An 11,358-nucleotide genomic window follows, 5' to 3' on the forward strand; every position below is an offset into this window, starting at 1 on the left:
AGTATCCGTCACAGACGAGGTTAAGAGTGTTGACATTCTAGCAGCTCTCCCCACCCCACCACATAACCAGAATGAGGACATCAGGTATGACAGGATGCTTGTTATCCACAATGATTTAACCAGAACATGTGCATTTTAAGTGGCTATAAGTGTAGGAAATGTCGTTTTTTAAAAACAGGATGGAGAGTGATGATGATACCCCAGAAAGTATTATCCCGGCATCATCCCCTGAGAGCACTGTCGGAGATGAAACACCACGGTTTCCTCATCTACGGGAGCCTAAAGAGGAGGAGACTGAGAGAGCAATATCCCCCATCATCCCCCTCATACCTCGCACCGCCATACCAGGTATTATACATCATAAATCCCAAGTCTAACTCTGTAAAACTCTAACAACATTGCTCATATATACTGTATAACAATGCATTATGTAGAAATACAGTGTTTAATACATGTGTGTTGCTATAGTGCCAACCAAACTGAAACCTGATGAAAGATTGATTTGCATATTAACTTCTCCTGCAGCATTCCCAGAAAACAAACACTCAGAAATGACTGAAAGCAAAGTAGTTTCCACATCCAATAACTGGGACAAGGCCAAAAGCAACGAGGTGTCCGTTACCTTCACATTGTCCTCTGCTGCAGCCAAGGTACTAAGCCATAGTCTCATTGCACACTTTGATTCTTCTTTATCTCAGTGCATTTTTAACAATTTCACCTAACTCCTCTGCAGAAACTGAATCATGTGGTGATGGCCATGGCCCAGTTGCTCAACATTAGAATGCCTGGTTCTTATGAGGTGACTTTCCCTCCCCAAGACCCCAACATGCCTGGAGCGGATGGGCCTGGGAAGGGGCCTGGTCAATCAGGTATGAATGTAGAAGACTGTCCGGTTCTCTCACTGCTTTACACTATACAGGTCCCAACTAGGTATGAATTGTTCAACACATTTCTCATACGAGTCGGGTCATGAAATCAAATACTGAGTTGCAGCTGCAGCTTCTCACACTGTACTTCACATGGTGGAGAGAGTAAGATGACAGAGCAACAGCCTGGGACAATGAGCCCTGCACTGATTTAGATGAGAGAGTGATGGAAGGGAGAATCAGTGATGAAAGTGTGGACCAAAATAGCAAACGGCAAAATTTGAATGCAATAGCTGGTGTTTGACCAGAGAGGCAGTAGATCTGATTTTTATCATATAATTTCAATATTTTCCACTAAACTGAAGATTTGCACCTGGATCGACAAATAACATTACTAGATACCCATATACACTGGTCTTCATCTGAAAGAAGAGGTTAAGGGGTTTATTTACACTTTAAAGTCACAAAATGTCATAGACTTGTTCCTCTTGTGAGGCCAGTTTCCTGAGTTTAATTGTATCAATCCATAAGGCTTATATTAATTTTGTGATATTTTCTAGGGGTTCTGTGTACAAAAGATGGTTCTTCACCCTCTCAGGATGAGTGGCTCAGGCAGTTTGACGTGTCTCTACCGGGCTGTACATTGAAGAAACAAGTGGACGTTCTGGCACTTATTAAACAGGTCAGTCTTTGTGAGATGTATTCAATGTTTATAACATAGTCCTTGTATTGTAACTTTTTTTCTAAGTTGTAGATTTTGTGTATGTATTTTTCTCTTAGGAATTCCCAGATAAAGAAGATAGGCCAGTCCAGCACTGCTACACAACCAATGTCAATGACTTGGATGTACGCCATCTTCCTATTATACCACTTGAGGAATCTCCACCTCCTTCACCATCTCCTCCACAACCTCCCACACCTGTCCCAGTTCCAACTATGGAGGATGAGTCTTCCAAAAAATCGGTCCCTCCATCCCCCTCTCCTCCCAGCCCCACCAGTGTCCAGATCAAGATTAAGCCTGAACAGGAGGATCTCTCCATTGATTCTATAAAACCTCCTGATGTCATACAATCTCAAGTTGCTGCTCCAGAGTCGGACAATGATTCAGCAACTACTTTAGCGGTCTCTGATCCCCCTGCTCCTCCTGAAGGTCTGATTCCTGTTACCAAGGAGGAGGACTCTGCTCCTGATATAGATCAGCCACCCGAAGATTCTCTCAGCATCATGGGGTCTTCCTCTAAGGCTCTCAAGCACCGCAGACCTTTGTCTCCTGATGACCACGTGATACATCTCAAAGTGAAAAAATGGAAGGGGATCCGCTGGAAGCGTCTTCCGATTGTCATCACAATACGCAAGGGTGGGTCTAAGAAAGAGAGCAGCCGTGAAGTGTCTGAGCTGATGGAACGCTTGCGCATTACTCTGAGACCAGACAAGCTGCCTCGTGATAAACGTAAATGCTGTTTCTGCCATGAGGAAGGTGACGGAGCCACAGATGGGCCTGCCCGTTTACTTAACATTGATGTGGACCTGTGGGTGCACCTTAATTGTGCCCTGTGGTCCACAGAAGTGTATGAAACACAGGGGGGTGCCCTTATGAATGTGGAGGTAGCATTGCGTCGCGGGTTGCGGACTCTTTGTGCTTACTGCCAGAAGACAGGTGCCACCAACAGCTGCAACAGACTGCGTTGCCCGAATGTCTACCACTTTGCTTGTGCCATCCGTGCACGCTGCATGTTCTTCAAGGACAAGACCATGTTGTGCACTCAGCACAAGCTGAAGGGCCCCAGTGAAGACGAACTAAGCGCATTTGCTGTTTTGCGGCGTGTCTACATTGAGCGCGATGAGGTGAAGCAGATCGCCAGCATCCTACAGCGGGGTGACCGTATCCACCTGTTCCGTGTTGGTGGTCTCATCTTTCATGCTGTTGGCCAGTTGCTACCCTCCCAAATGTCCAACTTCCACTCAGCCACAGCCATCTTTCCAGTTGGCTATGAGGCGACACGCATCTACTGGAGCACCCGAGTTCCCAACAAGCGCTGTCGCTATCGTTGCCGCATCAACGAAGATGAGGGTCGCCCTCTTTTTGAGGTTCGCGTTCTGGAGCATGGCATGGAGGATTTGCACTATCACGACACCACACCTGATGGTATGAATGTATACAATGCTAAATGGTATCTTAGCGCTGTCATGACCTTTTGACTTATTGAAATCATCATCTTTATCTTTAGGTATCTGGAGTCGAGTCATTCAGCAGGTGGCTAAACTCAGAGATGAAACATCCATGTTGAAGCTTTTTACTGAACACCTCAAAGGAGAGGAGATGTATGGCCTCACGGTTCACGCTGTCATGAGAATCACGGAGTCGGTAAGAAGTTCTAGCAGAAATAAATAACACTTTACTAAGGCCCTGTATTAGTTTGCCAACATCAGTCTTTAAAAATCACCATTATAGATTAAACCACATATCACCAGATGTATGAAAAACTTGACCACATTCCCTCTGACTACATCGCCATGACATGACACGTCTGCTGTACTTCAAAGAAGAAAATGATGTTTCTCTGTTGTGACTTAGTTGCCTGGAGTAGAGAACTACTGCCAGAACTATCAGTTTCGATATGGTCGTCACCCTCTGATGGAGCTCCCTCTGATGATCAATCCCACTGGCTGTGCTCGCTCTGAGCCCAAGGTCAACACACACTGCAAGAGGTAAAGCAGCATTACTTCAGCGGTGACACAACAAGTTGGACTTCACGAAACACCCAGCATGCACTTTGGTATCATTATCAAGCAAAGTAAAACCTGTGTGGCTGTTCTGAAACCATTTGAATCGTCATTCATTTGTGCAGCAACACAAGATTAGAAAACTGTATTTTTTTACTACGTTATTATTTCAGTAAGAATTAAGTTTGTCCATGAGGTAACTTAAGAAAATCAATCTTTTTAAAGTCATCATTTGTCACACAATTGTAAGATTTTCCTTGCAAATAACATTTTTACTAATTACCCACTCCCACATTTTGCCTGTTTGTCTCCAGGCCTCACACCCTAAATAGCACCAGCATGTCAAAAGCCTACCAGAGTACGTTTACTGGTGAGCTCAATACGCCATACAGCAAGCAGTTTGTCCACTCCAAGTCCTCGCAGTATCGGCGCCTGAAGACGGAGTGGAAGAACAACGTGTATCTGGCACGATCTCGCATTCAGGGCCTGGGTCTGTATGCTGCTAAGGATCTGGAGAAGCACACCATGGTCATCGAGTACATTGGTACCGTCATACGCAACGAGGTGGCCAATCGCCGTGAGAAGATCTATGAGGAACAGGTACATGAATTAAACTTATGCATAAGCAAGAAATAACGGTTTTTTTGAGTGTGCACTTTTTTTGTAGAACCCACCAATAAATGGGTCCAGTGTTTGTATTATATATTTCAGAGATACAGAATCACTTTGTTGGATCCCTGAGTTGAAGAAATTCAGATACAGATACATACTGTGATCCATGTTAGTGGAATGACTTGGTACACTTGTTGTCTGTAACTGAGAAGCCACTACTATCTTACTGGTACACTGGGTCATTTTAAAATACAAATATGTGTTGAGTCCTTTTGCTTTTTCCTTCATTGAACTCAGAACCGTGGGATCTACATGTTCCGCATCAACAATGAGCAGGTGATTGACGCAACTCTGACAGGAGGCCCAGCTCGGTAAGTGTTGAATTGTTACTGTTCACCTCGCTGTAAACTCCTACATAGAGTGTTTGTTTTCTTTAACAGACCCTTTCTTCTTCTTTCCAGCTACGTCAACCATTCCTGTGCCCCCAACTGTGTTGCAGAGGTCGTAACCTTTGACAAAGAAGACAAGATTATCATCATTTCCAGCCGCAGGATCCCCAAGGGGGAAGAGGTGCAGTAGATTAAAAAACAAAACAAAACTAATGACTACTCAGTCTTGCATATCGCGTTAGAAGTGTGTCTTAACTCTTAAATATAAACAAAGGTCAAACAATTGTCAAAATGAGTTCATACAATGCAGATTAAGATCATGGGCGTCGCTACTTCATGTCTCCTCACGGTGGCGCTGCTCAAATGAATGAGGGGAAAGTTTGTTGGAAGTTACCTGACTGAAGAAGAGGGAGTTTACAGCGGGATAGTGGTGGAGAAAGCTACGTTAAGAGATGCTCCATCCACATTCAATACATAGACTTTATGCACTTTGTTCTCTATGTTGTGAATTAATAGAGAAATCCTGCACTTTTAACTTTTCACAGACGTTTTGTTTTCTTCAGACAGATATCGTGATTATATTATTATCACAGAATCATTGTATCGTGATATTATTGGTATTGTGGACCATGTATCGTGTATTGTATCATATCATGAGGTTACCCTGTGATTCCTACCCCTAATCTTTGGTGTGCTGGTGACTAAAAGTTTCAGAAGTGAGTTTTACTGCTCAAAAATGCAGTTGTTGAGCAGTTAAATGTTTTATGTTTTTAGGCTTTCTAATGTTATTGTTTTTATTTTGGTATTTGACGTCATTCTGTACAGCACTTTGGTCAACCTCGGTTGTTTTTAAATGTACTCTGTAGATAAACTTTGAATTGGGTTGGGTTGGACTGGATAAATAATTCTTGTTGCCTCTACGCTGGGCTGTATACACACAAACGCTCCTTCACTCAGGTCTGATAGTATTGCTTGACAGCCTGTTTTCAGATGAAGGATGTCGTACATCGTTGAAAAAAAACGCATTGTTTCTGTTCAACGACAGCTTTTTAATTGAACAACCTTTTTGTATGTTTTTTGAAATTAATTTTAAAATCTCAGCCGCATTTAACTGGAATCTGTTTCTTTCTTCCAGTTGACTTACGACTACCAGTTTGATTTTGAGGATGATCAGCACAAGATCCCTTGCCATTGTGGAGCTTGGAATTGCCGTAAGTGGATGAACTAAAGCGAAGAACGAAAGCTGTGGGGGAGCTCCCTCCTTCCCTTCTCGCTGGTGCCAGAACACTCCTGCGCCAAAGCCTTTGAATCCTATATAGCCAGTGCATAAGCTGTGGTGAAAGCTGTGGACGGAGGAAGGCTGGCCTCTGTCATTTTTGAAAGACTAAAAGGGTGACTCCCGTAGCCAAAGGTTTGAAGAGCATTAATCAATAAAAGAAAAGCAACCTGATCACCTCCGTCAGCAGCAGCTCGATGGCGGGACTGACTTCTATGTTTGGACTCGTGAAACCACCCTTTTCTCCTCAGCCAAAACCCTTTTCCCCTCTTTGACTGTTCTCGATAAGCTTACAGCGGCTGGAAAACAATCCTCAACATCTACCAAATGATTCTGACCCTCTGATAACAATACTTGTAGTGCAGGGCTCATCTTGAGCTTCAACAGCAACAACAACAAAAAAGCCATTTTAAAATACTAATGAACTAATGATGCATTTTTTTGTTTTAAATCGGACCTACTCCCTGTCCCATCTAACCACACACCACACCCCCACCACCCTTTACCTCCCAGAAAAAGGCACTTTCCCATCAAGTCATCAATGAAGACAACACGGATATTGGCTAGCTAGACAATCTCGATGTGGCTCTGTGTAAGAACTACATATGATCAGTGGAGACGAGGGGGAGGGAAAAAAAAAAGATGATGTAAGTTAATATAAAAATTTGAGATGCTATTGATCTGTGGCTCCAGAGGCACCAGATGTTCTGACTGCGTGGCGTCTCATGGTGGGTTATTTGGACCCAGTCTACCTCATTGATTTAGCGGGAAGTGACTGCTTTGTATGAAAACTGTTAACTGCTACTGTGGAACCCGGGGGGGCGGGCGGGGCGGGGCGGGGGTGAAAGGGAGGGAATGTTTTTATGGGCTTAGCCTTCTCGGACAAGCAGGGAATTCTTAAGCAGCAGGTTTGCTCTATCTACTCTATGCTGATGGTAATTTACAGAAATGAGCCAACATAATTATTATTCATTAATTATTTATACAGAGGAATTATGTGACCGTTTTGATAAGATAATGCATTAATATCACAATCAGACGCTTCATGGGTGTCCCGTATGCCACCAAATCATCCTGGATATTGATGTAGCTTCTTCCTTCTTTTTTTTTTTTTTTTTTTTTGTTGTTGTGGTTTTGTACTTTTTATTTATGCGTTTTAAAACCCTTACTATTACCTGTGTGAAAGCACAATAACATCTGTTGTGTGAGTCGCTCCAGGCAGTGACGGTGTGTGTGTGTGAGAGAACGGCTCTAGAGTCACTGGACGCTAAAAGTCCAGATTTATCCAAGTACACATTTTGTTTTGTAAACGCTTCATCCCATTGAAAAGCCACTTGTTGAAAACCAGCCGGTGGACACATGACTACTGTCCCCATTTAATGCTTTTTATTCCCCCGGGAAAAAAGAAACTATAGTCTTTTCATGGCTCAAGCTTACACTTTGAATCATGTCTCTTCCTCTCTGTATTATTTCATAGACTGTTGTTAAAAACTTTACTGTAGTAAGTCTTCCTCTGCCTGTGAACAGCCTGCAGTGTTTCTACTTCCCTCTGTAGTGTGCTTTTCTAGTGCTGGTACTGTCCTTTCGAGGCTGAACTGATGGCAGGGAAAGACTTATTGGAAAAAAGGGCATTTGTTTTCATTTCTTTGTAAAGATGAATGAAAAAAAGTCTTTAAAAGGGAGCTTTACTGAAAACTCCACCTTCCCATACTACTTTGTTTCCTCCCTACTCCTAACTTAAGACCTCACATGATTTTAAAAATGCAAAGTTGTACAAACTGTGTATATATTATATGCATTAGGGGGACAAGTCTTTATCCAGCCCCTTTGTAATCAATAAAGTCAAAAAGTGTAGAGAAATAAAATTGGAAAAAAAGAAATAAATCAACCACTGGATATCCTTTTAACAAAGATAAAGCTGTACATAAATATAAATATATGTAAAATGGCAAACTAATATCTTTATGTATATGAACCAGAGTGTTTTGCATTTACTTGTTTTTTCTATTAGTGTTTTTGCTATAAGCTCTCAGAGAAAACGTTTGTTAAACTAGGTTTGGTCTTCTATCAGCTGCGAGGAGAAGCCGAGGTGATCCGGGGGGAGAACCCCCCCCCCCCCCCAAGTCTTTTCATCGAGACATGAAAATCACTTCTCGCTTAAAAGCAGTACAACGGTGAATAGCATTTGTATTTAATGTAATATTGTCCGTGTTTATTTTTTCATTATTTATGCTACTGCTTGTCAATTACCAAAACCTGTCCCTGAATCGCTCCCAATTGGATGAATATACTCTTGAATGGAAAATCTTGAACTCCCTAGAATGTTGTGTTTTGCTTTTTTCTATCTTCCCTATAGAAGTGAATGTGTTGGTAAACCTTGTGAAATGTTTACTTGGCCTCATGTATGTTATGACGTAATACTCAAAAGTTAATCCCATACTTAACCTGGTAATGAATTGCACTCTCGTAGTATAACGGAGAACTTCTCTAAAGTGGTAGATATTGATCGAGTATCCGACGCAGTGATATATATATATATATATATATAAATATATATATATTTTTTGGTATGTTTCTATTTCAAGGGAAGACCATGACGAGACATTATGCCGCTCACTGGATTTTAGAATGAATCATTTTTAACTTCTCTGAATCTTAATTTAAGTTCTCTGCATATCTTTTAATTTAATAAAGTTTGCTCAAATTGAAGGGTTTTTTTTTTTGTTTGTTTTTAAAAAAACCTCACCTACTTTAAAGAGAAAAAAATATGTTGCATCTGTACAGCAGAGATACCTTTAGGGACTATGAATAAATATAATGATCATTTTCATTGTATGTGGCATGTTTTGTATGGATATTATTTTGAATTGTATATATTTTTTTCAGGATGCCAGAGGTTGCATCTCTTTATATACAGCTTTACCACTCCCTTCTCCCCTTCATCTTATTTCTTTGTCTGCTTTTGTTGTAAAGGAAAATAAAATGCATTTTAAATATGTCCCCATTCTTCTTTCTCCTTTTTGTATTGTTGAGATGTCATTGTAAAAATCTTCATCGAATTTAGAGCCTGGAAGAAAAAAAAATCTGCATCCTTTTTAAAAACCTGTCTAATGAATGTGACGATGCTTTAGGAGCACAAGCCAGAATGGACAGTAAAGTGATATCTTCTGATTTTTAGACAGACTTGATAAGAAAAATATCACTCCTAATCCTCAATTCTACACATCAGCCATCCTATAGCGCAAGAATAATCAAGCATAGCCCATTTAAAATTCTGAAAATGAGTAAAAGTACAAGTATCTTACCAGAAAATAACTTCGATAAAAGTTGAAGTCACTTATATAATCTATCTATCTATCGATATGTATATGTGATTTGGGTATATCATGATCTAGAGATATATATATATATATATATATATGTATATATGTATATGTATATATGTGTATATATGTATATGTATGTATGTATATATATATATATGTAAAAAAAAAGTCGCCTGTTGGATTTAACTAAACAAATAGGTAAGGGGTTGCTGCAGTTGATCAGGTCTAGGTTCAGCAACATTATGTGCCCAAAGAATAAGGTCAGCTGACTCCCTGAATATACTGAATGACCAGATTATTCCATCAATGGATTTTTTTCTTCGCTGATGGCACGGGCATATTCCAAGATGAAAATACCACGATTCATGGGCTCAAATTGTGATAAAGTGGTTCAGGGAGCATGAGACATCATTTTCACACATGGATTGGCCACCACAGAGTCCAGACCTTAACCCCACTGAGAACCTTTGGGATGTGCTGGAGAAGGCTTTGCGCAGTGGTCCGACTCTCCCATCATTAATACAAGATATTGGTGAAGAATGAATGCAACATTGGACAGAATTAAATCTTGTGACATTGTAGAAGCTTATTGAAACAATGCCACAGCGAATGAGTGGCATAATCAAAGCTAAAGGCTATTAGAGTGTGACCCATTTTTTAGGTGGCGACTGTTTTTTTTGGCCAGGCAGTGTATATACATCACTTATATACTATATATATACTTTATATATATATATCAGTGACTTCAACTTTTATCAAAGTAAATGTCTTTCATTAAACCCGTTTTTAAAAAGGATGCAGATCTTTTTTCTTTTTTTTTGTATCCCAAAAACCTTTTGGTCACAACTTCCAGGCTCTAAATTCGATGAAGATTTTTACAATGACATCTCAACAATACAAAAAGGAGAAAGAAGAATGGGGACATATTTAAAATGCATTTTATTTTCCTTTACAACAAAAGCAGACAAAGAAATAAGATGAAGGGGAGAAGGGAGTGGTAAAGCTGTATATAAAGAGATGCAACCTCTGGCATCCTGAAAAAAATATATACAATTCAAAATAATATCCATACAAAACATGCCACATACAATGAAAATGATCATTATATTAATTCATAGTCCCTAAAGGTATCTCTGCTGTACAGATGCAACATATTTTTTTCTCTTTAAAGTAGGTGAGGTTTTTTTAAAAAACAAACAAAAAAAAAAACCCTTCAATTTGAGCAAACTTTATTAAATTAAAAGATATGCAGAGAACTTAAATTAAGATTCAGAGAAGTTAAAAATGATTCATTCTAAAATCCAGTGAGCGGCATAATGTCTCGTCATGGTCTTCCCTTGAAATAGAAACATAACAAAAAATATATATATATTTATATATATATATATATATCACTGCGTCGGATACTCGATCAATATCTACCACTTTAGAGAAGTTCTCCGTTATACTACGAGAGTGCAATTCATTACCAGGTTAAGTATGGGATTAACTTTTGAGTATTACGTCATAACATACATGAGGCCAAGTAAACATTTCACAAGGTTTACCAACACATTCACTTCTATAGGGAAGATAGAAAAAAGCAAAACACAACATTCTAGGGAGTTCAAGATTTTCCATTCAAGAGTATATTCATCCAATTGGGAGCGATTCAGGGACAGGTTTTGGTAATTGACAAGCAGTAGCATAAATAAAATGAAAAAATAAACACGAACAATATTACATTAAATACAAATGCTATTCACCGTTGTACTGCTTTTAAGCGAGAAGTGATTTTCATGTCTCGATGAAAAGACTTGGGGGGGAGGGGGGGGTTTCTCCCCCCGGATTACCTCGGCTTCTCCTCGCAGCTGATAGAAGACCAAACCTAGTTTAACAAACGTTTTCTCTGAGAGCTTATAGCAAAAACACTAATAGAAAAAACAAGTAAATGCAAAACACTCTGGTTCATATACATAAAGATATTAGTTTGCCATTTTACATATATTTATATTTATGTACAGCTTTATCTTTGTTAAAAGGATATCCAGTGGTTGATTTATTTCTTTTTTTCCAATTTTATTTCTCTACACTTTTTGACTTTATTGATTACAAAGGGGCTGGATAAAGACTTGTCCCCCTAATGCATATAATATATACACAGTTTTTAAAATCATGTGAGGTCT

At 39.8% G+C, this 11,358-nt stretch overlaps 1 protein-coding gene across 6 annotated transcripts in view; it reads left to right on the forward strand.

Annotated features, from left to right (window-relative positions):
• The window catches only part of kmt2d (lysine (K)-specific methyltransferase 2D), a 28,344-nt gene extending 21,659 nt beyond the window's left edge, over positions 1-6,685 (forward strand). For all 6 annotated transcript variants that reach the window (XM_058643412.1, XM_058643418.1, XM_058643414.1 and 3 more), the window contains exons 44-55: positions 3-84; positions 179-348; positions 526-650; positions 734-869; positions 1,427-1,548; positions 1,647-3,012; positions 3,095-3,231; positions 3,442-3,575; positions 3,905-4,190; positions 4,500-4,573; positions 4,664-4,772; positions 5,727-6,685. In XM_058643412.1, coding sequence (XP_058499395.1) covers positions 3-84; positions 179-348; positions 526-650; positions 734-869; positions 1,427-1,548; positions 1,647-3,012; positions 3,095-3,231; positions 3,442-3,575; positions 3,905-4,190; positions 4,500-4,573; positions 4,664-4,772; positions 5,727-5,819 — 2,834 coding nt within the window. In that variant the 3' untranslated portion in view covers positions 5,820-6,685. The remainder of the gene's footprint in view (positions 1-2; positions 85-178; positions 349-525; positions 651-733; positions 870-1,426; positions 1,549-1,646; positions 3,013-3,094; positions 3,232-3,441; positions 3,576-3,904; positions 4,191-4,499; positions 4,574-4,663; positions 4,773-5,726) is intronic.
• Positions 6,686-11,358: the final 4,673 nt, after the last annotated feature.

This window comes from Solea solea, chromosome 11 (assembly GCF_958295425.1).
Source record: "Solea solea chromosome 11, fSolSol10.1, whole genome shotgun sequence".
Taxonomy (NCBI): domain Eukaryota; kingdom Metazoa; phylum Chordata; class Actinopteri; order Pleuronectiformes; family Soleidae; genus Solea; species Solea solea.